A 26,825-nucleotide genomic window follows, 5' to 3' on the forward strand; every position below is an offset into this window, starting at 1 on the left:
ACAAAGGGATATATGTATATATATATATATATATATATATATATATATATATATATATATATATATATATATATATATATGTATGTGTGTGTATAATCCAGACACTTTGATAAGGAGCTACATAAGTTGATCATGCATTGTGTTTGAGAAAGGCGTATTGTGATGTCGCACATCGACAGAAAACTCAGAGTTGACCGACTTTCAAACTTCATAATCTTCTCGGTATTTTTGTCTGAAACCATGACTGCGAAATCTTTTTCTCGAATCGGTGGGTTGATATACTACGATAGAGGTGCAATCACCCAAGCCAAGACTTTATAACTGCCCAGCCTGTCGGTGTCACAGTGGAGCTTCCTCGAACAGCAACACGTTGACAAATAACTGGCAGATTGTCACTCGTGAGGGCGCTTCTTGCTCAAAGGAACAGGATGTACCCAACACACAACCACTATAGGTCAATTTAAGGTAGCTTGAGCCTCGAAAGTGAAAGACCTAAGCGTTTGCTCAAACTTTCCTTGGGGAATCTTTCAACCATGCTCTTTCAAAATCACCAATAAAAATCGGGGGTAACTAATTCAAAATTCAAAATGGCCGCCATCCCTGTGTTAACACTAGGGGAAAAAAATCGAATTTTGAAAAACTAAGCCGGTGGAATGTTTTCTTACACAAAGAGCTTTAAATTGAACCCCCACGAGTGGCATATCAGAAAAGAATTGTAAAAGTTTCAGCCCCCAAATTTGTGTCCCTGAGGAGCATCCTACCTTAATGCGAGGAAAGAACAAAGGAGTTGGAAATGACAAGTCTCAAACACCGAAAATCTTGTAAATCAATACATTTATTACAACTTCTCCATAATTCAATCGAAGTTGTTCGTAAAAAAAAGATACAATGCCTATTACCTGTATCAGCGGATTATGTTCCCAGTTCAACAGTTCAGCTCGTAAGCAAAGCCAGTAGTTCTGAAACTCAATTCGTAATAAATGATATCGGTATTTTACTTTCAAATTGGACTATACGAGTATACAATGACGGCACTACATATATTGTTCACAGTGTGTGTGTTTTAACAACAAGGTTAATACTTGGTATTGTATCATACCAGGATATTAATGGTGTAAATACAGCGATCTCACTTGTCGAAAAAAACCATTGTATATTCGCGATATACCACGGCTGGCACACGCGCGAGCTCTCGGCAAGAGCAAAACTCCTTTTTTGAAGTTTCATGTCAGAATTTCAATATACTGTTATGATATAATAGCTTTCAATCACACCCAGCTATGGTATACCACTTGGTTTTGACCAGTTCATACATGTAAATGCACTCGCTATCGCTCGTGCATATATGTCGTGAACTGGTCAAAACCTCATTGGTATACCGTCGCTGGGTGTGATTTGTTGCTTAATTATGACATAGAAATAAATACGGATATCAAATTCATTTATAGATAAAAATAATGAAAATATAAATGAAAGTTACAGCTATATGCCTATTTAACTTGCACTCCTCGTTACAGAAATTGCGGTTTCATACCAGACCAAGTGAGGCCAGTAAATACTGTTAGGTCGGTTACTACAATCTGATTAAAGAACGATTGAGTATGCCATTATGCAAATATTTCTCACCCAATAACATCTTGTTTAGGGTCTTTGCGAATCATTTGTCTTGGCTGAGAAAACCTCCCCATAACAAATACTTGGCATTATATGATGTTAGTTACACCGTCAGCATAGACCAGAATAAAATCTACCGTATATCTCGATCTCCAAATGATGATGCATAAAATATCAGTGAGTTATATTAAACTGTTGTTTATCAGCTCTATTATCAACAAAAACAAACAACAAATACAAAAAATGATAAAAAATTAAGATTTTGCTACTTTATAAACCATAAATCCGAAGCAGGATTCACATGAATTGCGAACATGGCCGGGAAAAATGTGGAAGGATACTATATGCTGACCCATGTTGCGATATGTGTACTTAATCAATCCTGAGGAATCTTTTCTGTCTATTATATTGCATAAATGTTGAATATTCGGCGCTCATAAGCAGGTGCGACGCCTGAGCAATACGAATATGTCTTCTTGCGGAATGTTTGAATTTCTTACAACGATGTTCTTTAAATTTAGATTGTCCCCGTCCGCCTCTACAAATGGTTGGCCGCCACGTCACACCACTGATGCCATTTCCGTTCTAATAATTATCGTTTGATTGCTCAAATATCCAGAAATCCTGCAACAGAAACAATGAAACGTCCTTTATCGAACAAAGTATGAAGCTAAGAAACAGAATCGTTGGAAAAGTTCCACAAAAATTCATAATTTTGAAAAATGCTTTCGTCAAATTTCCTGCCAGAGTCAATGTACACCAATAACAGTTGAACATCAAGACTAGTGACTAGACTAACCATCCTTATTGTGCCTATGCCCTGTAAATGAACCCGTCTATCATTCACGTCATCCAAGGTTCATATTACCGCTTTCTTGTAAAATTTCCGTCCAATTAAGATTCCGTAATCTCAGTCATATACTCGGGGCGTCTCCCGCTTTTCCTAGAGCAATGGCAAAAAATTAGTCATCGCTGAAATTGGTCACACTTACCGCGCAAAAACAAGCTGCCAGCATGGCGGCCTTCATCTTCACGTCAAGGTCAAGTGGAACTACATGTACATGTAAAGGAAAATATGGTTGGCAAACCCTAAAATGGTGAAGGCTATGTCTTTTGTGTGACTTTCTAAACTGAAGATGCGTGCGACCAAGTACTTGAGGGTCATGCCTCTAACGACGCATTGACAAAGAAAATGATGATAATGATGATGATGGTGATGATGATGATGATGATGACGAGGAGGAGGAGGAGGAGGATAGTGATTATGTCATCACATGATACGTCCTACACGCAGGTCTATGAAAGTGATCGTCGATATTGATTCAAAATATTGATTCAAGTCGGGCAGAGCTAGTCGGACACACTGTGCAACATAGACTTCGACCTTGTACGATTTATCTCACCAAAGCCGGCATTTTGAATGATTCATGTGGTGAAACTGCAGAAAACACGAATGGCTTTATCATTTCAGGGATAATAAAGTCCCCTTCCAATTATTGAAATTGTAGTATCGGTCACGTGACTTTTACGTTTATCGATTCCAACAAGCACTCACATGGCAGTATAGTATACGAGTGTTTATACAAATGACAGTCAAAATGAGGTCGTCAACTGAATGCGATCGAAACCAAGTGGCTGAGAAATACTCACAAGTCACTAGGTACTTGTCGGCATCTGATATGATTTCTCTCTTTAAGCCTGACCACTTCTTGGCAATTTTACAGATCTGATCTTTCGCCTCATTGCCGGCAAACACCTGTGCGATTAAAAACGTATTAAGGTAGTATTCGCCTAGAAAGTGAAAGAATTAAACTTCAGCTCAAAGTATCCCCAGGGAATCTTTCGACAACTGTCTTTCAAAATCGATAGTAAAAATTTGGGTTCACCGTGCAAATATTGGTACTGGAGAGACAAATTACTCAAGATTTACCGATATTTGAAATTCAAGATGGCCGCCATCTCTGTGTTAAATCTATGGAGAAAAATAAAAATTTCGATTTGGGGAAAACTAAGACGGTAAAAAGGTTACTTTCTTACGCCAAGAGCTTTAAAATAAACCCTCATAAGTGCATGGTAGCTGATCAGAAAAGAATTGGAAAAGTTGGAGGATCCAAATATCTGTCCCCGACACGCAAAGAAAGGATGTCTTTGAACCTACGCATGCATGATATCTGGATGCATCACTTCAACACGCTGCAACATTTAAATTTACATACGATATTCATTGTCAACAAGCATGTTTTAAATTTCATCAATCGCCAACGTACCCTATATACAGTGTATACATCGGTCGTTGGGGTACATGGTAACCTTTCGACGAAACTCTCCATTTAAGGTGAAATGCGCCCAGAGGCACAGATATTCGGTCTCCGAAATTGTGACAATAATTTTCTGGTATCCGACTTGTGCTGGTTCGTTTTGAAGCTCCTGGAGTGAATAAAGGTTTCATCATCCTATTTTTGTGAAAATCCAGAGTTTTTAAATTTTTCCATATGTAAAGTCAGTTAAAGGACGGCGGCCATTTTGAATATCTAACATAGGTAAAATTCAGGTAATTTGTTCCTGTAGTACCAACACTTTGCACGGAGACCCTTAATTTTATTCTTGATGTTGAAAGAGGAAAGTTGAAAGTTTCATTAAGAAAAGTTTGAGTAACAGGTTTTAGTCCTAAATTTCGAGATGCACAGTATACTAGCGACAACAAAGAGAGCTATTGTGAGGAGAAAAACAGCAAAAATTAAACGTTACTCGCTCAAGATATGGATGACCTTATTCAAAATCAACAGGCGCTACTTTCAACTAATTTGGTCGTGATACATGATGGTTCCACACTGGTAACAAAGTATGTTTTCAAAAAGGGGGCTGATTCGTGATGACGTCAACTTTCCATAATTATTATGTAAAATAAATATTTGTGAGAAACTCTTTGCGGAGCTTTCGGAAATTATCCCTACAGGAATTATGAAAGTGATACTTTGATACACAAGTGTTCTGAATTAAACCATAAAAATTACATGCCAAAGGATACAACCGTGAGTTGCCGTAGTACAAATATGTGCATGAAGGCAAAAATTGTACCACAGGGGACCCAAATATGTTGTTGTTGTTGTTGTTGTTGTTGTTGGTGGTGGTGGTGGTGGTGTTCATAGTAGTTGTTGTTGTTGTTGTTGTTGTTGTTGTTGTTGACCAATATAATTCATTGAACATAACTATTATGTTGTTGTTGTTGTTTCAAAAGTAATGTAGATGTCATAAGAAACACAATAAGGACACTATCGTTATTTGACCCAATAGGAAGTAAAACTTGACAACAAAAGCACAGTAACACAATAGGCTACTTACGTTGAGGTTGATATCATCTGTGCAGCCTGGGCCTTGCACGGGGCAACATGGTCCCCACATTGTCATAATAGGATCACGGTTGGCGTCCATGATTTTTGCGTGTGGGCTACATCCACTTGCCCTGTTAAGTAATGATAATAATAATTGCAACAACATCATCACCACCACCATCGTCATCATCGTCAACAATAACAACAACAACAACAACAGCAAAAACAATAATAATAATCATCATCATCATCATCATCATCATCATCATCATCATATCATAAGTGTGCAACTTGTTGTGCTTGTCATTTTTACCTCGCGTGCGCATGCGCGCAGCGAGGTTATGTCGCAGCGATGTCTCTCTGTCTGTCTGTCTGTCTGTCTGTCTGTTGGTCCATTTTCTCAAAAACGGCTGAACGTATTTCAGTCAAATTTGGTAGACATCTTCAGAATTCAAATGGCTAGAACTGAAAAGGTTTTGGTGGGCGTGGCTTGGATATTAATGAAGTTATGAAAGTTTTAATTTTTCTGTTACGCCGCGTATGACAAGTGAAAACAATCGACTGTTTGAGGGCGCTGTGAAATGTGCTTGTCCAGGTTGGCTACAGCTGGATAGCTCTGGTTTCAACCACGGTCCCTCCGTGTTTCAACCTCGTATTGAACATTAAAAATATGATATTTTATTACTCATTCAACTCACTATTCAAGATAAAATATCGTTTAGCAAATTAGCTTCATCCTTGGTAATTGATTGTTTCCCTCGCTGCTCGATCGCCAGAAATGAGTACATACGTTCTCAGCCCTGCGTACGATGCTGTGTGTTCCGCTACAGCTATTAATAGCCCCGCTCACCACAGCCCTGCAAAGACCCGTACGTAGAGTTGGTGACTTCAAATCCATTTTTGGACTTGACGTAAAAAGCCAAATTACTGCCGAAATTCAGCGTTCTTGGGCCCAAGTCGTATCCCTGCCTACCGCAGCTACTCGATCGCTTCCAAAAATGCCAGTCTTTTATTCTTTTTTCGTAAATAACCGTCGATGTCGGCAACTCTCTCGCTAGCCCTGCGTACGTACGCAGTGTACGCTGTGCATTCCCTGTGTGCGTTCCTAACACACAGCGTACACTGCGTACGTAATACGTTCTCTACCTAGCCTCATGGCATGGAAGTGCTGATGAATAATAACTTTGGGTCAAAGGTATTGAAGTGTCCAATCAGGTTCGTGCACAGAGTCCAAGGCCATGACCTACTTCATGTACTGCTGCACTGTTTTGATTTTGCTTCGCCAAGAAACGTATTCGTCATTGTCCATAGAAGTATGTTTGCTCTCCTTTGAGGTTGTTTGTGAAACAAATTCCGGGATAGGCCTTGGAATGCATACGATCGGCATCGCGGCAGTGCATGTAGCTAGCCGTACGAGTATGGCGAGAGTGTCCGGCTTTGGCCACGCCGCCTCCCACCTCCGGTAGGCGGCGTAGCCCCCGGCGTAGCCAAAGCCGGACACTGTCGCCATACTCGTAGGGCTATGCATGTAGCGTACCATGCTTGTGTAACTGCCGAGCTCGACGTGCATTCACGGTTGATACTCGTGTACAATCATGATGTGTTCAATTCTGATGAAGATTCATAAGTCTTAGTTTTGCAGTCTTTTTTCCGTACGATAATCCTGACAATACGTGTTACTGTTAGACGAGGTGGCCATTTTATGATAAGTTTCAATACTGCACAGCTACATAGCGTCACTATCGTGTGATCGAGGTACAGCGTTGTTGAACAGGATACAGAAACTCTGCAGAGGGAGAAACGATCGTTGACATGAACAGTCAATGTACTTCAGCACGTAGTCCGCAGATAGCGGATCGAGAAAATAAACGTGTCCCAGTAAATAACGGAATATTTATGTACATTAACTCGATATTAATCAATTTCCAGCTCATCGCAAAAAATGTATTGCAAAGATTAATTTGTCACTGACAAATACTGCACTGTATGGAAAAAACAGTCTGTAGAATAGTTCAACTTCAACTGGTAGGCATAGTATTACCCGAGACAAACACTTGTGTTGTCAATTTTGATTTCATTTCATAAACTTCATACTTCATCGAGTATCGTGTATTTCAGCCTTTGTGAAGCCATTTTATTGATATTTTCAATTTTTGTCTTGGCTTTGTTGTTGAACATGTTGAATCGTCTCCGTGGACATGTACGCAAAAGTGTGACGGGGTCGAAGTGACTTGGGTACCTGGGGCCGACCAAACCAGTGTGAATTACTGGGGTCAAAGCGGACAGCGGCCGGGATGACGTGTTCCCCAAGCGAGCTACCTTCAGAAGTCTGTTTCATCGCAACTTTTAAAACCCGTCATTTATTTACTGATGTTATTCTCAGCATCACAAACATATACGCCTCTGCTATGTATCACAGCAAATAGTTATATTTGAGCGCCCCGTAAATGGGATCCTCGTTTTTTTTGCGAACCCGGAAGTGTGTCTTGCTCAATGCATTTCCTACCCATAGCGAGGGAAACTGCCCGCGTTCCCATGCTCCCATGCACCCTTTTTCAATGCCAGTGCAACGCCATCTGTGCAAAATTTGTGGTGGTATGGTCCCGTTTGATGGAAAACCTCTCTTATTCTAACAATGACGTAGTTGACTTTGGACTTCGATTTCGTAAATGTGATGTCCATGCAGTGAGTTTGGGTTGGCGCGCTTATAATGTAGCTCTGCATGGCAGGGCTGTGTGTTACCGGCGTTACACGGCCTCCCACCATGTTACCGGCGTTACACGGCCTCCCACCACAGGTGGGAGGCCGTGTAACGCCGGTAACACACAGCCCTGCCATGCAGAGCTAGCTTATAATGCAATCTTCGCCCGCCTGCGGTCCGATATCCCGCATTTATTAGCGATATTTATCTGTTTTGACTTGACCAAAGTTGGCAAAACTTGCTATGTACGTTAAAGATACTATGATACAAGATTATTGAAAGTCATTTGACATTTTTTTCAGCCAATTCCCAATATGCATATTTAATGAACCTTCCAAATTAGGGATATATACTGGCATTTACTTGATAAAATTTGGCGAAACATGCTGTGTACATTGATCATTATACCAGGTTATAACAGTATTGAAAGTCATTTTGCATTTTCATGTCAGCTAATTCATAATTTGCATAAATAGCTAACAAGCTTTCACGGTTTGGCATATAGAGCTTGAAGGACTTGACCAAAGGTAATTACACATGCTATATTGTGATACAATGACAGTACTCAAAGAAATTAATTATTTTTATTTCAGCTAATTACATATTTGAATACTTAATGACCTTTAGAATTGATCTGTGGTGAAATTCATTGTGTTGATCATAACACTTTAAATGTAGCAAAGCATGTAGCAAAGGTTCAAACTTGCACATAAATGCAATATATAATGAAACACGTGAGCATTTTCAGTTCATATCTGGTTGTATAATAGCGTGTAGAACAAAGATGTTATCTGTAGTACAATGGTTCTTTCTGAAGCCAGCCTGACAATCTGAAATGATATTTACGTTATCAGACCACTTAGTTAATCTGTCATTCAGGATCGCAGTAAATATTTTTCCTAATGCGTTGAGAAGAGAATACCCCTATAATTGTTCACATCTTTTCTGTCACCCTTTTTAAAGAGCGGATAACAATAGCGATAGTCCATTCTGACGGGAAAATTCCAGACTCAAAAATACAATTAAAAAGCTCAACAAGTAAAGGTAGAATAATGTCTGAGGCATACTTGTAGAACTCATTTGGAAGGCCATCTGGACCTGGGGCTTTACCTGATTTTAATTTTTTCAGACATTTTAACACCTCATTTTTACCTCGCGTGCGCATGCGCGCAGCGAGGTTATGGTTTAGGCATTTCTGTGTGTGTGTCTGTCTGTCTGTCTGTTAGCACGATATCTCAAAAACGGCTTGGCAGATTCCGATCACATTTCGCACACAATTTGTTCTTCAAATTTGCAACAACTGATTAGTTTTTGGTGGTTGTGCTTTGCGAATTTATCAAGTTATGAGTAAAAGAAAATTTGTGGCCTGTATAAGTCTATCGGAGGCTAAATAAGTATGTTTGAGGGCGCTATACTAAAACATTTTACACAAAGTGATTTCTGAATTCAGTCACTCGGCCGCGCTGATCGCTAATCTTGAGTTTTGACTGTTGATGTCGTCGTGTCGACGTTTGACTTTAAGAATCGTGTGGGTTACTCTGGACATAGCGAACCAAAAGCTAGATTATCGAAGGTTAGCGTCATAATATTTGATCAATGCATTTTTCTCTGAGAATGAGATGTAGAGTGACACTTTTCAATCTTGTGTGTGTGTCAGCGAATTTATATTCCGGCATGGTTCCGCTGAGATCAGCATAATATTATGGCGACGTATTGACAGTCTGTGTCTTTTAAGTTGCTTTTCAAGATTGTATTAGCTACAGAACCAACAATGACAAATTTTTCATGAGATTTCCATGTTGGCATTGATGTTAAATCAGGAGCAGTAGGCTAGCTCCTGCCATGCTCCTGCGTACAATAGGTCTGCGTTTCCCGGCGGTACGGTGGTAGGCCGACGGCTTGTACCACACTGTCCACAGGACAGCACGTGGTAGAGGCCGTGTGCACAACCTGTACGCAGAGCTTCGAATACACTAGACAGAGTTCGTGTTTCCGTAAATTAGGCATTGAACTTGACAATATAGGCAATAACCAGAATCATCGACCATCGCCTGACAAGTGCACCATAGTCAGCTGTACATGAGTTGCGTGCGTGGTGAGCAGGTTCCCATGGGTATTTATTTTTTGAAACGCGTACTTCAAAGGTCACGAACTCATTTTGCTGCTACACGGCGCGGCACAGATGATTGTATCGTTTTTGGACGCATTGAGATACTGTGAAGTAGGTCAACTCGTTCTACATGGCAATTATATGTGAAATATGCAGAATTTATACGCAAACGCGACCTCTGCCAGTTAAGAGCCTGCTCAGCCATTTGCACTTGCATCGACAGATATTGTTGGATCATAATTTTTCAAATGGTTTCTTTTCTTTTTTTTCATTGCGTAATACAGTGGGGATAATGTCAAATTTAGATAGATTGGATTAATTTCGGGAATAAAAACAATGTAATGTCATAAAAGCCAATACCCCAAGAAGTACTTTACAAAATGTGCACGCGAGGCAATTCAGTTCATATCTGGTTAATAGGAGGCATTGGTTTTGGTGTTATGTGCAATTATGTCTGTTCTTTTTATATAGCACGGTCAGTTCCGTGTACATAGCTATAATTCAATAACTTTTAACAGTCATCAAATTCCCAGAATTTATTTGAACTGAGGAAGCTGAGCAATTCTGTAAATAGAACAATAAAATTTGTCGTCTGCATGCCCATGGCGCCAGTTTATGATCAACAAAATCTTACGCTTGTCTGACGTAACCTATGGTAGTTCCAACAGGTGCTTCGACGACAGCCTCGTACGCACAGGAGTCCGCACCGGCGCACCAACAACAACCGGCGCAGCACTTGAACTCTCGAGTGATTCGCAGCACTTCCTAAGATATGAGAGAGGTTAAAACAATCAAGAAGTGTTTAAATGCTGATGGAAAAGCAGTTCTGGTGTTGATTTGCAATGACTTCTTGGTTTTATCGTTGATATGCAAAAATAAACACTTTTTCCAGATGTTTTTGACAGATTCAAGTTTTAAAATTACCCTTGGGACAATTAAAACATTATGTTTCCGGTAACCAAATCTAGCCTAGAAACTCGTCGACCATAGACATTTTTTCGTATTTCAAACCGTTTCTATGGGCCTCGACCAACAAAACGAAAAAAAAATCAAAATACAGTATTCCGCTAACCATGGCACTAGAAACGAGCTCCATGCTCTAACCAACCTACCCTAATCTTCAGAGGCATGTTACCGGAAACACACATATTTTTCTTTTTAATTTGGCATGGCCTTCCAATCACTGGTATTATGAAAATGATAGGTCAATGGATCCGACAACACGATGCAGCGCAGAGCGAAGAACAGCTAAACAGGCGCATGCGTGCGCGCACGGAAAGCCGCCACTGTCTTAGGGAGGTGTTTCCAACTCAATAATGTGCATTGGCATCATTATTATACCATTAACATTATGATGATGTTCATTTACTCTATTGTGATGCCGATTTACATAATAGTGATGACCATTTACATCTTAATGATGTCCATTTACATTATGATGATACCCATTTACATTATGATGATGTCCATTTTCATTATGATGATGTCCATTTACATTATGATGATACCCATTTACATTATGATGATGTCCATTTACATTATAGTGATGGTAATTAACATTTTGATGATGTCCATTTATATTATGATGATGTCCATTTACATTATGATGATGTTCATTTACATTATGATGATGGGCATTTACGTTATGGTGATGTCCATTTACATTATGATGATACCAATTTACATTATGATGATGTCCATTTACATTATGATGATGTCCATTTACATTATAATGATGGTAATTAACATTTTGATGATGTCCATTTATATTATGATGATGTCCATTTACATTATGATGATGTTCATTTACATTATGATGATACCCATTTACATTATTGTGATGGGCATTTACATTTTGATGATGTCCATTTACATTATGATGATGTCCATTTACATTATGATGATGTCCATTTACATTATAATGATGGTCATTTACATTTTGATGATGTCCATTTACATTTTGATGATGTCCATTTATATCATGATGATGTCCATTAACATTATAATGATGTTCATTTACATTATGATGATGTCCATTACATTATGATAATGTCCATTTACATTATGATGATGTTCATTTACATGATCATGATAATCATTTACATATGATGATGCTCATTAACTTTATGGTGATACCCTTTTATATCATGATTTTACCCATTAACATCATGATGATGGGCATTTACATCATGATGATATCCATTTACATCGTGGTGATGGGCATTTACATTATGATGATACCCATTTACATCGTGGTGATGGGCATTTACATTATGATGATACCCGTTTACATTATAATGATGCCCATTTAAATTATGACGATGCCTATTTACATTATGATGATGCTCATTAACTTTATAGTGATGGCTATTTGCATACCATGATAATTATTGACATAATGTTTATTCTAAATTTCAATATAAAGGAAAATGAGGGCAACTCCACACATCGGCTCTACCAAGTTTGTTTAATATTACGATATGGTGAATAAAAGGATCATTGCATTTATTTTGTGTTGAATACATGGCGAGAAATCGGTGAATCGATAGTGCTTTGTGATCTGGGTCCCCAGTAAAACCGGTTTGTTTGATTGAGTGATTCGTCTTAACGGTGTTTCGGAACCAAAAATGGGGTTCCTTCATCAGTCGCTCTCTTGTTTTGTATCCCCTCCGCTTGGTTGTGTGATGAAGTCATCTTCGTCCTCGAGGAGAAGCCAGATTCGTTATTGAGAGAGTTAGCCACTATTGACTGACTCTATAGTGAGCGATCGGGTGTGTGGTGTCATATTATAATTAACATGACCCAGCATCGACCGGAATTCCTGGACGCTCATAAGGATTTTTGTTTTAGGGCATATTTGAGCGTTGCTAGTGCTCGTTATGTTAACAGTAAATGTTGTACGATTAGTTTGTTTTAGACAATTAAATCGATCATCCGAACTTTTGGTTTTGTGTCAATTTTTCATGGACTTGGTAATAGATTTCGGGTCAATATTGGTGCCTGCTTTCCGGTGTTTGAAAAGCATGTTGTGAAAGGCTGTTTCGAGAAATAAATCTTATTTCTCTGTGTTTAGCCATTCCCAGGTTTCATGGTTTCGTTAACAATATGTGCTGTAAACGGCCTTTGAAATCGGTTTGGTCTGAGGAGAGTATTGGTTTATTTAATTCATGCCGCCAACTTTGATTACTTTAATATGGCAGCTTTATCAGCTTTTGATTTTCTTTGCCAGATGCTGTTTTTTGTATTGATCAGCAATCTTTTTAGCTTGGTTGATTGCAGTACCAATTCGATGACAGATTGCATCTTGGTTTTATACGATAAGTTGTGGCATAAAATGGAGACAAGTTAAGCAAAAAAAACAGATTCCCCGTTGTTAAAACCGCTATCGTGAAACCTTTTAACTGTTTGAGCGATATGGGCAAAGTGTGTTTGAATTAACTCACCGGACTTTTCGGTTGTCGTTCCGGATATCGACGGAATGCTTACTCCTTCACATGTTGGTCAAAGTTACATAACGAGCTATGATTTTGTAAGAAGGATTTGTTTTAGATGCTCGTTTTATAGACCATGAGGAGTGTCGTTAGAAAACGACTCGAGGGTTGATCCCAGAAGTAAGCTCAGCTGCAGTGATTTTCAGTTCACTCTCCTGTGTTGATAGAGTCATCCCTTATGTGCTCAGTTTAAGCGAGCAGGCCGTACATACGGAGACATCGCTATCTGTGCTCGTCTCAAACTGTTTGAGCTTGTTCTATATTTGTAGCAAGGGAGGATGTGATTACTGGTTTGAGTATATTTATATTACGTCAACGTCAAAGTGGACCGTTATCTGATAGGTTAATTGGTTTCAGGAACTAAACTTTGATGAAGTTTATTTTGTCCCAATGGTTTCCGTGTAAGAGCCATGGTTAAAATATGAATATATTTTTACACAAAGATAATGGTTGAAATGATCCGTGTATTTGCTGTGTTTTTTTTTACTACGTTACATATGAGGTAGTCGATGGATACCCCGGAGGGTAGTCTCGTGTTTGCTAGCCCTCGACTTAGATCACAAACGATCTTTTCATAAAATGGAGTGTCCGTGCTTGTAAAGTTACCTAAGAAAGCAATCAATAGTGACAATGACGCTATTTCCAGGGCGCCGGCCGGAGGGCTAGCGCCTACTACTAATGTTGGGGGCTTTTGGCGGAAATCGGCTCATAGCCAGTCAACATGGGAATAAAGTTGTTGACCTTGACCCCCAACACTTGTGTCTGTCTGTATGTTATCAGTATAGGCATAGGCAACAATAATACTTGTTTTATTGTAGTTTAAATGGGCCGGGTTCGAGGCTGTGAGTGGGACGGTCTACGGACGAGGCTACCTAATAGTTAATCAGAACTGGCTTCAACCCCAGAGCGTTCCCCACCCTCCCTCCCTACCCTAATAGCTTGCAATTGATTGATTTTTTTTCTCTCTCTCTCTTCTCTTTCCTTTCGGCTTTGTCGTCTTTAGAGTATGTATCTTATTACGCGTAGAGTGGAGTCAATGTCATTGTCGCTAATAAATGAGTCCATCACTCCACAGGCTCTTGAGTCAATGCAGGCGAACCGCTAGCCGCCACTGATACAATAAAATCAAAAGGTGTGTAACAGCGGCAGCCATGCACGGAGCCCGAGTAAATTTCAACAGACGGTTTCGCCCTCTTTTATCTCAAATACAACTTGCTTATTGGGGTCGATCGATGCTCCAGTTCATCAACTTCATGAAAAATCACACCAATATCCAAAATCTCTCTGTTAAGTCCATGAAAAAGCTGTGTTTTCGGAGCAGTGTCAGCTAGGAAATGCTGTTATCATACATGACCCACATTGACTGGGGTCAATGGTCATGACCCACTAGGGGAAGCTTGTGATTGGACGACGGCTTTACGAACGTGAATTCAGAATATCGGTTAACTTTCACTTGTCCGCACCACAAGCTTCGCTATGGCAGCGTATTCATACTGGTAAGTAAGATTTACAGTTTTCCTCATTAATGTTTTCACTTCTTATCTTACTTTGAATGAAATTTTCTTTAACATTCCTGACTTGTTGCCATACCTAACAGGGGGTTTGCACCTAGTGCAAGTCGGAGTGGAAGCATATATTGTACAGGCTACTGCTATAGTATTTTGTTTTCGTTTTGATCATGTGTAGTACAATGTGAAACAAGCGAAATTCGTGCAAGCTCTAAGAAACATTATTTTCTCTACGCGAGGACTACTTTAGTTCGTCGTACCCTCGAATTAAACTTGCCGATTCTCTTATTAGATAAAATTATTTACATGGTTTACAGAAATCTTTGTGACGGCGTCAGATATAATGTGGAATACTACATTTCGTTCGTATCAGGAACTCATAGCAAGAACTTCTTGTACTGTTGCAAATACGAAGTATTCTTAGGTCAAACAAAAAATATTGTGCTGTTCCGATAGCCCGACCTACTCTATTTTTTATCTGCCGACCCTAATTTTTTTGGAGCTACGTAAACAAGGAACTAAAAAGAAAACAAAGAAAAATCCGTAAAATCACACGTTCGATACTTGGCATTTGATTTTTGCTTGAAAGAGGGTGTCTTATGTTTTTCCTTTATATACCTATATGGTACATTGTGATCTGGAAATGTTATGGCCAGTGTTTGAGCGCCCTGAACCCCTGAACAATGCATATTTAAAAATAAAAATATTTTGTAAAAAGAAAATAAAATCCTGCCGACGTACCTACCTTATTTTTCAAAACCATGTTATCTGAACAGAACAGCACAATTATTTTCTTTTTTTTGGCCTCAAAGATAATTGCCAATTTACAGTGATACTCTACGAGGTTGCTTGTCAAAATTCGCGGAAATCATTAGAAAATCTATTAAAAAAATACTATTAGTAATTATGACCACGTGTAAAAGTGTCATTCGACGTTACAACTACTGCTCCACACGCACGCAACGTCTGGTTATCACATGACAACAGCGTGCGGAATTCACGCTAACCCGATGGTCGGAGACCAGCAGTTTCCATGCCGGACGTACCAGTAACTCTTGAAATATGTCCTGCTGTTCCTAAAGACGGGCCAGTAGCTTTTCCTATTGTACAGAAGTTTACCAGAATGTTTGCTAAGCTAAATACCTGACAAAATTATTCAAAGATACGGTACCGCATCAAAGCGAAAGACGTTACATGTGTTAGGGTGGAGATCTCGTCGTGATCATAAAAGAATAATTAGCGTATCGATCGAGTTGCATGTGTCGAGGTAAACTGGATTTCGATGACACTTCAACATTATATGATATCGGATATTTGCAGCTACTAGGCATCACAATATCGAAATTAGAATTGTTTGGTCAGATCATAGACCCTTGACTAAAACTAAGGTCAGATTTATAAGATGGTGAAACCTCCATATATATTGGATATTTACCCACCTTTTAGACAAGTCTAATAATCGTATAATTAAAGTCGGACTATCGAAGTCGGGCCTGGCTAGACCGCTGGGCCAAATCTGTAAGGTTTTGATCTCCCAGATATACATCGATTATTTACCCCGATTTGACAAGTATAGTATCGAAGTTGATGCCGCAATGATGAAGTCGGGCTTGGCAAGATCTGTGAGGTGGCAATGCAAATCTCCAACATATATATCGGACGTTTGTCCCGAAATCGCCGATAAACATCGGTGATTTTAAATAGACCACACGTGCCCGAGACACGAGATGAGTCATTCTGGTGACGATATTGGGGTCCCAATCGCCGATAAATATCGAGTAAACATCTTTGATTTCACAGTCATTCCAGAATTGCCTAGCTATAGAGAGTCCTAAAATCGCCGATATGTATCAGCCTGGGGTAAAATATAGGCAATTTCTCAAACCCGTCGTGCAGCGACAAGAGGCAAGTCATTCTTGTATTGTCTAGTATCGATTTTAGACCAGATATATAGATCGTTACGATGACGGATACATGTCGGACGTCAAACGCCGATAGTAAAAAGTAAATGTCCGATATTTAAACATTGTGCATGGTACCGTCTTCATTGACCTTGATGGCCATTTGCCTCAAGTTGGTCACTGTAAAGATTACGCTTACATTTTAAATTTGTGATTTGTCTTTTAACGTGGGTTTGGACATTTCAGTATTATTTCTCTTTATCAGTTGACCTAATTTTTTGTATTCCCTTCATTGACTTTAATGATGAGTCCCTCAAAAGGGAGAAGTCAGAATCGTGAGTCAAGTGTTGTATTGACTCCATTTGTGTGTGATCCGGCGTTTGTGCTGCCAAAACTTACCCATCCCTGATCGGAGTTCTGGATGCTTAGCATTTCTGTGTTGGGACGTGTTTCAAGCCCACGCTTGTGCTCTTTTTCTCAATGTTAGAAATATTTGTTGTGAAAGGCTATTTTAGGAAATGAAAACGTTTATGTGTAGTGCTTAACCTTTTACTGATTTCATGTTTTTCAACACTGAGATCAGTTGCCCCAACTTTCGGTTTTGATAGTCATCTTCATTTGAAGAATTAAAAAAGAATAAAAGAATTAAAAGGCATAAAAAAACAGTTTGATGTTAGGATTTTGAAGTGGTGTCTTTATTTATTTTTCAATCCCATCATATTCTTTGCCCCTAGACTGAGCGCAGGTATATATCTCCACTATATTTGGATTTGACCTGATGATCGGACCAGTTGATTTCCTTCAGGGCCAGTGATTTTTTAAAGTTACTGGCCCGCTGGGCCAGTAGAGATTTTGCATGAGTTTCGCACACTGCATGACAAAGACGTTACGGATACTGATCGAACGTAATTACGTGTAACTAAATCTCTCGAGTGTAGCACCCCCTGAAACGGATGACGTACCCTTAAAAGTAACAACCAATCAGAACATTTCGTGATAGGTCAATGTGGGTCATGTATGATAACAGCGTTTCCTAGCTGACACTGCTCCGAAAACACAGCTTTTTCATGGACTTAACAGAGAGATTTTGGATATTGGTGTGATTTTTCATGAAGTTGATGAACTGGAGCATCGATCGACCCCAATAAGCAAGTTGTATTTGAGATAAAAGAGGGCGAAACCGTCTGTTGAAATTTACTCGGGCTCCGTGCATGGCTGCCGCTGTTACACACCTTTTGATTTTTATTGTATCAGTGGCGGCTAGCGGTTCGCCTGCATTGACTCAAGAGCCTGTGCATCACTCCATGTAGTCTTCGGACCGCCATATCTCCTTCTCCGATTGCGGTTTTTCTCTGTCACAGTGAAACAGGACCTGCGTCTGTTGTTGGAATCTTGGCTTAAGTGTTTGCAGAGATAACTCTCTCAAGATACTATCCATTCTTACTGGATACTGTGTTGAGTATTACTGTCGATCTCCGACAAACGTTTCAGCTAGTTTAACGAATGCGCATGTCTAAGATTTCGCATGGGATTCTGGGAAATTTGACCATCATAACGAAGTAAATGGCCCACATAACGAAGTAAATGGCCACCATAACGAAGTAAATGGCCCCCATAACGAAGTAAATGGCCACCATAACGATGTGATAGAGCATCATCACCACAAATTGTACGGACATCATCATAAAGTTATGAACACTATTTGTAAATAGGTATCATCATGACACAAATATGGATCATAATGATATAAATGGACATCACAAACATGTGAATGGCCGTCATCATAATGTAAATGGACATCACCACTATGTAAATGCCCATAATCATAACGTCATTCGGTATCATCAAGATGAAAATGGACAGCATTACAATGTAAATGGACATCATCATAATGTAAATGGTATCATGATAATGTAAATGCCCATCATCACGATGTAAATAGACATCATCATAATGTGAATGCACATCATTATAATGCAAATGGGCATCATCATAATGTAAATGGACATCATCATGATATAAATGGACATCATCATGATATAAATGGACATCACCATGATATAAATGGACATCATCATTATGTAAATGGACATCATCATTATGTAAATGGACATCATCATAATGTGAATGCACATCATTATAATGCAAATGGGCATCATCATAATGTAAATGGACTTCATCATGATATAAATGGACATCATCATGATATAAATGGACATCACCATGATATAAATGGACATCATCATTATGTAAATGGACATCATCATAAGGTAAATGGACATCATCATGATATAAATGGACATCACCATGATATAAATGGGCATCATCATTATGTAAATGGGCATCATCATAATGTAAATGGACATCATCATCATGTAAATGGACATCATTATAATGTACAAGGGTGTCATCATAATGTAATTGCCCATCATCATTACGTAAATGCCCATCATTATGATGTAAATGGACATCATCATTATGTAAATGCCCATCACAATGATATAAATGGGCATCATCATAATGTAAATGGACATCATCATAATGTTAAAGAGTATCAGCATAATGTAAATGGACATCATCACGATGTGAATGGACATCATCATAATGTAAATGGACATCATCACGATGTAAATGGACATCGCTATTGTGTAATCGGCATCACAATAGAGTAAATGAACATCATCATAATGTTAATGGTATAATCATATTGCCAATGCACATTGTTGGGTTGGAAACAGCTGCCTAAGCCAGTGACGGCTTTCCATATGCGCGCACGCAGACGACAATTTTTGTCTTCGTGAGCTGTAGGCAGAAGCGAATGCTATCTTTACATGTTTACTAACAACCCTGCAGCCGTTATGGATGATATTGATTGAAAAGGTAAGTACCATCCCTGCACATTGGTTTCGTAAAATATATATAGTTGTTTTATTAGTTGACGGTTTTCTTAATTTTGCACCATGATGACTCCTAAATGACCGAAGAAATAGAAAGTCAGCACATACAGACGGGAGTGAAGAAACCGACGGCATACAATTTGGTATTCACAGCATAGGACGAGGTACTGAAAACTTCACTATACAGTATAATGTGGAAATACGTCACGCTATATTCAATGTCATGGTCGTAATTGGATTGAGCACATGTAAGTGTCTTAAAACGAGAAAAGCAGCAGATTGTCCCGTTCAAGTGTCATTCCGCAAACTTCAAAGTGTCACATCATACAGTGGGCTTACGTGAGGACTTCGTAGTTCCTACTTTACCTGCTGGTAGTTGTCAGTGATATGCAAGACAAAAGCCCTGGACGGTCCGCAACAATTTCTCATGAAGGCGGTAGATTCTGTCGAAAATAAGAACACATTTAACCGAAATAGTAAGCGGCTGTTCTTTATGGGTAGCTCAACTGTACACAAAGAAGTGAGATACGCGCAAACCGAGTGTACGAACTGGAGTACTCAAGATGTGTTTACTTTTCAGCAGTGCTTCATCTAGACGGGGGCATGAAATGGTGCCAGTCACACCTTGGAGATACAAGTAGAACACATGAACTCATGAACCCCCCCCCCCCTAAATTTTCTGCTAAAGGAGGAAAATCCCCCTGTTGATGCCACCCCGTATGAAACACTGCTAAATGCAATGCTTTATCTCTGGTCGCGTTCAGTCGGTATCACCACTCTCCTCCACTGTGGTATCAGAGACGCGTGAGTGTTCTAAAAATGCTTGTTTGGTATGAGCGTTAAATCTCTGGTAAAGTTTAGGAAAAGTATCAATATTCAGATCTTATTAATTGTCTTGAGACTTGACCACTTGTTCCTAAAGGCAGAGCTACACGAGGCAACTCGCTGAGCAACACGGCAGGCAACTTAAAGAGACAAAACTCTTGTTTTCTGTTGTTGTTCTTTTTATTTATCGAACCGCCTCTTGCCACTACATGCTAAAAGAACACATAAAATGTTTTTTATAATCGTATTTGCGTTTTCTTCCAGTTTTTTATGTGAATTTCGATGACTTATCTTCAAAAACGAAAGTCACAAAGGTATTAGAACATGAAAAAGTATGATACGCGCTTCGAAACTGCCATGTTCCCAAAGCTTGCTTAAATATGCTGTTGGAAAGTGTCGAATATCCCCCTCTAAACATCAAGATAGAAAAACTTGCGCATTTCCGATAGTACGTTGTAAAAAATTTACCAATCATTGACCAATTATACTTGATGATTATTATCATTAAATGCATTAAATTTCCTAAAGATTTGAAGACTACATGGGAGCCACCGAGATTCGGTAAGAACTTCAATGAAAAATCTGTACTGGTAGAGAATTCTGCTATCAGGTCTTTGGCAATAATAGAAATGTTTCTTCCTCGTTTGAACACCCATAGAAGTATTATTCGGTCATTCTCACCTTCCATGGCATAGTAGGTACGCTGTCCTAAACAATTGTTGACAACATAACGATTTCTGGTCTCCCAGCCTGTAAATACTGTTAATAGAAAGAAGAACACAGACAGTGAAGTCAAGTCAAGTGTATGGACGTATGGCAGATATGCCAGCAGAAATGGGTTTGTGTCCATAATCAACTCCCTTTCCCTGAGTAAATGCCGATGATAAATCTCTTGAATGAGAAAAATGGTCAATTTTACCAGTTACTACGTCACCGCAAATTTGCATATATCCATAAATGGTGGAATAGTCGGCTCCAGCCATATTTACTCAGTCACACAACGAGAGTGATTGCACGCCATATCGGTGGCGCTCTTGTTTTTACATGACTTTCAAAATGAAAATCAGTAATTTACTATCGTGTAAAATGTAGATAGACCAATGAGGTAGCACACAAGTAGACGAATAGCTCAAATGGGTGATTTTTTCTTGCTTTCAAGAGGCATGTTGTCGATTATGTCCTCAATAAAAGAGAGGAAGTGCTGCCTTTTAGTGTTATGTTATTAGTGTTATAGGTCATCGCTCCTATAGCCTGCTCGCAGAGGTAACGTATGATCAACATAGTGACGTAACTACTTTCACCGAGAGCAAATTCCGTCATTACGTAATACCGGCCTGCTGTATCTCGTCACGTGTCATGATAGACTGCCCGTATTTGCATAGCATATAACTAAAATTATCAAACAGACCTTCTTCATCTTGCATAACCAATATAAATATTAAGCGTCATAGTGAAAAGATTGAATAAAGGAAAACAAATTACCTAAAATTTACCGACAAATTTGCACAAAGGCACGGTACCTCCGACGATATTTAAAAAGTCTGTCACCTGTCACAGTGGGTCAGTGCTATGGTAAAAAAGGGGATATTGCTATGTGTATCCAAAGGCGGTCACGGTGCAGTCATCTTTGACCGGCGCGGATATGAGCACTCAAGGGTGGAGGATATGAAAGTTTGTGTGGAGAAACTTCAACTCGAGTAGATTTAACTTCACCATGTGAACGTTCGTATGCGTCGGAAAACCCGCGAACAAGATATATGATTATCACATTTCTTCCTCATATTCTTCGGTGAAATGATAACTCAAGTATTACTTCTAGTAATTACCTTCAAACAGCTCCATAGTTTGGTGTACCTGCAGCGAGTCAATCTGTGCCAAATATTCCAGTCCCGGAGGACAGCCTGGTAAATCGTCACCCATTAGGTTCATTTCTCTCTTCTCGGGTTGCTGTTCCACCTGTCACAAATTAGAAAACCACTTTTAGTGCTGTAATTTTTCCCACCAACATTTTAGCGCAATATTTTACCAATTTTTATGATTTTTTCTGTAATTGTTTGATAATTTTGGGCCAAATGGATATCATATTTCATTGGCTACAGTTTCCTTTTATAATTTTGGCAAAATTCTGACTAGGGTATACTTTATAAAGGCGACAATAACTGACTTTCGTGCTGAAAGGGTTAACATGTCTGCCCAGACGTCAATTTATACATGTAAAGAACTGAGTCTGTGATAGGAATCATTTAACAAATATAGGGCCTTCATTGCTTGCGAATTGTGTTCAATGACACGCTACATATCGTGTATTTCGACATGTATTAGTCACAAGATCAAGAACTCAGCAAAGGTTGACAAGAAAAGTACTGGAACAAATTACAAAATTGTTTTGAGTACTGGGGCTTGTAATTTAAAGATCATAAATTGCAATTGATTATGACGCTCCCTCCCTGCCTAGGCCCCCCCTCCCCCTCCCCCTCTCTCTCTCTCTCTCACTCTCTCACTCTCTCTCTCTCTCTCCTCTCTCTCTCTCTCTCTCTCTCTCTCTCTCTCTCTCTCTCTCTCTCTCTCTCTCTCTCTCTCTCTCTCTCTCTCTCTCTCTCTCTCTCTCTCTCTCTCTGCCAGGATAAGATAAACAGCGTAATTGAGCGACTGAGTAACTGAATTCATTCCATACTGTGACATCGAAGAGTGCCAAACCAGGTCACTGAAAAAAATCCTTCGTCGATCTTTACAAGCCAATTGCAATCTCAAATACATTGATAAACATTAAATAAATGCAAAAAATGCGATTATTACCGACGACGGAGAGACAAGGTATGATGCTGTACTCACCGCCATTTTGAGATCCTAGCACAACAGCTTTCGACCGAGGCTCGTGATTGTTTGACCTTCTCCCGCTATTAAAAAAAGAAGTTTTTGTTGTGTTTACAAAGTGGAGATGATTAAATGTGTTAGTATAGGCGAAGAAAACATACCTCCACTTATCATTAAATCTCATAAAATTTAAATATGGTGCATTATGGAGTCAAACTTTGAGTCGAATAAGTAAAAACGCTTCAAATATCTTCAAACTTCGAACTATTACGGTTTGTATTCGATCATTCGAAAACTAAATAGAATTTCTCTAATTTTATGAAATTGACCCCCGTATTCGTCATTTATATATCCCTATTGGCACAGAGAATGGTGCTTACTTCAACTTTGAATTTATGTAATGAATCAACTCAAAGGCAAATGTATTCTTTCGTGTTTGAAAGCGAGTGTGTGTGTGAGGTACAGCTATAAAGATATTCATAGTAAAAGAATGAATGAGAATGAAACTTGCCTTTAGACAAGTTTGAGAAAAGTTTACGTCTTTCGATTTTAGGCACATAATTTCATTCCCACAGACGATGTGCAATACTTTGTTCGCATTTTGCAAGACATTCGTGCATGGACAAGCCATATCAAGACAGACTCGACAATCTTCATATAAATACTTTATATAATTGTGGAACTAAATTTAAGCTCACATTCGTAGAAGTCAATACCTTTTTATACGTACTTTCCCGTCTTTTGGGTATTGTTTTGCATACTAGTGTAATTTGGTCAACTGGAAAGGCTGCAATATTGCCCGTCTCTGCAAGGGCTAATTGGGAGTGTGATTAACTTTTATGAAATATGAAAAAAATAACAGATGTCATGAACGATTGTTGTTATCATATGACGTGCTACAGGAATGGTCCAAAGTTCCATGGCGAGCGCGCTCTCGAGTCTAGGCACTCGCCAACCTATTGACTCATTCATCAATAACATAGCATTACATCCACGGCAAACGGGTGCCCCAATAGCGCTCGCCGTGGAGATTTTAGGCAATATAAAACGAGAAACGCAATATGATAGCAGTAACACTTTATTAACAGCTGATGATAGGCCTATTTGTTATTTTGCGTATTTCATTAAAAAATATTCATATTCCAGATTGGCTTTTTGTACCTGCTTGACCCAAAATAATAAGTTTTAGAATACGTCTTTTCATCGAGTCCTATTTGCGTCTGGCTCGATTTCTTTGTACCTATCTATTAAATCAGTCCCACAATTCACAAAGAGATCTGGACACGTGACGCTTTCCCAGCTTTCCTAAAGAACGCAGCATTGTGAAAGGATAGTACGGGTCGGAGTTCATGACCTGTTGAATCTGTTGTCTATTCACAAGCAGTGTGAGGCAAGCGTATTGTGTTGAGTTGCAGGACAAACAATACTTATTGCGGTGACTGGGCCATCCGAAGAATTTTAAAGTTGGGAATATTGCTCGGCGCACAACCGAAAACACCATGTTAAATTGGCGGCCATTCGTATTACAGATATTTATAGTTCATGATCAATCTGGTGTCGATGTTGACTTAAGTCAGAGTAATACTAGTTAGCCAAGACGCACGCCGTTGTTGTATACTTGCTGTAGTCCTACAATATTTTGTAGACTACGTTATAAACTATGCGTCGGCTAAATTATAATAGATGAAGCACAGCACAGAGGTGTGTATAGGCAATAATGACCAGTTACGAACCAAAACTGTTATGTAATCATATATTTTTTCATTCAGATATGTAAATGCCAACCTTCGGGCAACTGTGAAAAATATACAGTCCTGGAACGAGATCGTGAGTGGTTCACTCCCGGTCGCCACCATGTATATTGTACGCGTTAACTGCTACTAGCAAAACTTTCATAATCATGGACAGTAATTAATTAGACTCATCTGCAATGATGACATGCGCATGACTGTGGCAGTTCGTAGACTCAGAACCGTTGATAAGTCGCGCCCATGCGTTGTTGGATTGTCGGATTTTATGTAACGGCAGACGGACGGGCGCTAGAAATAGAATAGCCGAGCATTTAATGACGAAGCTCGGTTACCGTACATGTTGTATCCGCGATGAAAGTGAGAGTACCGTAGTATCAGATTCTGTCACTGTAAGGTACGCCTCGTGCCCGTTATTTCTTCCTACCGAGAACAGGGTGTTTCGCGGCATGATCAAATCACTCTGACCTTCTCTTACCTGTCTTTCTGCAACGGTGCGCGGTGGCCGGTGGTACCGGTATGCACGGTGACTACAAAGAACGCTTTACGTATATACAGACCACCGACAACTAGCTCGGAAACAATGCAAAAGAGACTCTACGTCACTTTCACACGTCAGGTGAATACCCATGATGCACCACGATATCTGCACACTGAGATCAATCGGGGCAATCGCAAACGTTGCGATACGCTGTTTGCTCAGAGAGCATTGGAAAGTAGCATAGAAACAAAGTTTTCCACGGCAACACGCCGCAATAATGCTTCCACATTTTGCTTCTTCTACACATGCACACGGCCTTGCATGGTCGGGAAATAGTTTGAGAGTTCAACAACCGAGTCGAAAATGTGTTGATACAAGAATTTCGAGAAATTAAATTCCAGACATCAGAAATCTCGTGTCACTAAAGTCCGCTATGGTAGACTTCTAGCAAGCATGATTTGAAACCTTTGACTGATTGTAGCTACAACTGGCAGCTTTGTTAGGCCAACGACACTGAGTAGAAAGTGCAGTGTTTAAGATTTACTATGTTACTCAGTAATGCGCGAAGTACCGGTATGCAGAGGGCGATGTTCACCAGCTCAAGGTTCCGAGTCGGCGTTCGGGACATATCAAAGCGCAGAGACGAGGCCTACAGAGAATTTTTCGTGTACACGACAAAAATTGAGGTAGAATGCACCAGGGACAGATGTGTGGACTCTCAACTTTTACAATATTTTTTGTGCCTATCACTTGTGGGTACCCATTTTGAAGTTTGTGGCGTGAACACAGTTTTTACAGGCTTAAATTAGTGAAAATTGGGAATTTCACTTCCCCATAGAGATAACATATAAATAAGGATGACGGCCATTTTGAATTTCAAATACCTGTAAAAATTAGGTAATTTGTTTTTCTAGTACCATAATTTGCAAGGCAACACCCCGTCATTCTTCTTGATTTTAAAAGATAATGGTTGAAGTTTGATTGAGAAAAATTTTAACAAAAATTGAGGTGTAAATCTTTCAATTGTGAGGCGCGGACAACCTTAAACCCTGTCATGGACTTGTGAAACGGGTCTCTGCATCAGCAAAGATGGCATAGTTCTGTAACACGGCCACTGCTGTCACACAGGTCTGTATGTAGTGCTGTTCATATGGATATTGCTGTGTACAGAACTGTGAAGATACATGTAGCTTTAACACCATTGGAACTAATTTTTGGATAGCTGGATGGTGAAGTAATGTCTGTTTAATCTGCAAATGTAAGCTCATCTGCTTTTCTTTTTACGTTATACATTTGTTTTTATGAGGACTTTGTCATATTGCAACATTCAGCTATAGGCCTAGGGCACCTAATATTTTTGAAAATTTTGAAAACTATGAATATCTAACTATCCCAAATTATGT

At 39.3% G+C, this 26,825-nt stretch overlaps 1 protein-coding gene across 2 annotated transcripts; it reads right to left on the bottom strand.

The window, feature by feature from the left end:
- Positions 1 to 817: 817 nt before the first annotated feature.
- On the bottom strand, positions 818 to 25,571 carry LOC139137107 (phospholipid scramblase 1-like). Of its 2 annotated transcripts, XM_070705070.1 has the most exons (10): positions 25,420 to 25,570; positions 23,212 to 23,276; positions 22,206 to 22,335; positions 21,061 to 21,138; positions 19,921 to 19,997; positions 10,392 to 10,522; positions 4,957 to 5,077; positions 3,265 to 3,370; positions 2,607 to 2,665; positions 818 to 2,238 (listed from the first exon to the last, which is right to left on the bottom strand). In XM_070705070.1, exons 2-10 carry the CDS (start codon positions 23,215 to 23,217, stop codon positions 2,200 to 2,202), a joined length of 747 nt encoding a protein of 248 aa, XP_070561171.1. In that variant the 5' UTR covers positions 23,218 to 23,276; positions 25,420 to 25,570; the 3' UTR covers positions 818 to 2,199. The 2 variants fall into 2 exon arrangements, with proteins under 2 accessions (XP_070561171.1, XP_070561172.1); XM_070705071.1 differs by lacking the exons at positions 818 to 2,238; positions 2,607 to 2,665 and adding an exon at positions 3,882 to 4,041 and having other exon boundaries at positions 25,420 to 25,571.
- Positions 25,572 to 26,825: the final 1,254 nt, after the last annotated feature.

Source organism: Ptychodera flava, chromosome 7 (genome assembly GCF_041260155.1).
Source record: "Ptychodera flava strain L36383 chromosome 7, AS_Pfla_20210202, whole genome shotgun sequence".
Taxonomy (NCBI): domain Eukaryota; kingdom Metazoa; phylum Hemichordata; class Enteropneusta; family Ptychoderidae; genus Ptychodera; species Ptychodera flava.

Coding starts and splice junctions, on each gene's coding strand:
- LOC139137107 (XM_070705070.1), bottom strand. Junction 21,139..22,205: donor AACTATGGAGCTGTTTGAAG/GTAATTACTAGA, acceptor TTCTATTAACAG/TATTTACAGGCTGGGAGACC. Junction 3,371..4,956: donor CAGATGATATCAACCTCAAC/GTAAGTAGCCTA, acceptor TTAATCGCACAG/GTGTTTGCCGGCAATGAGGC.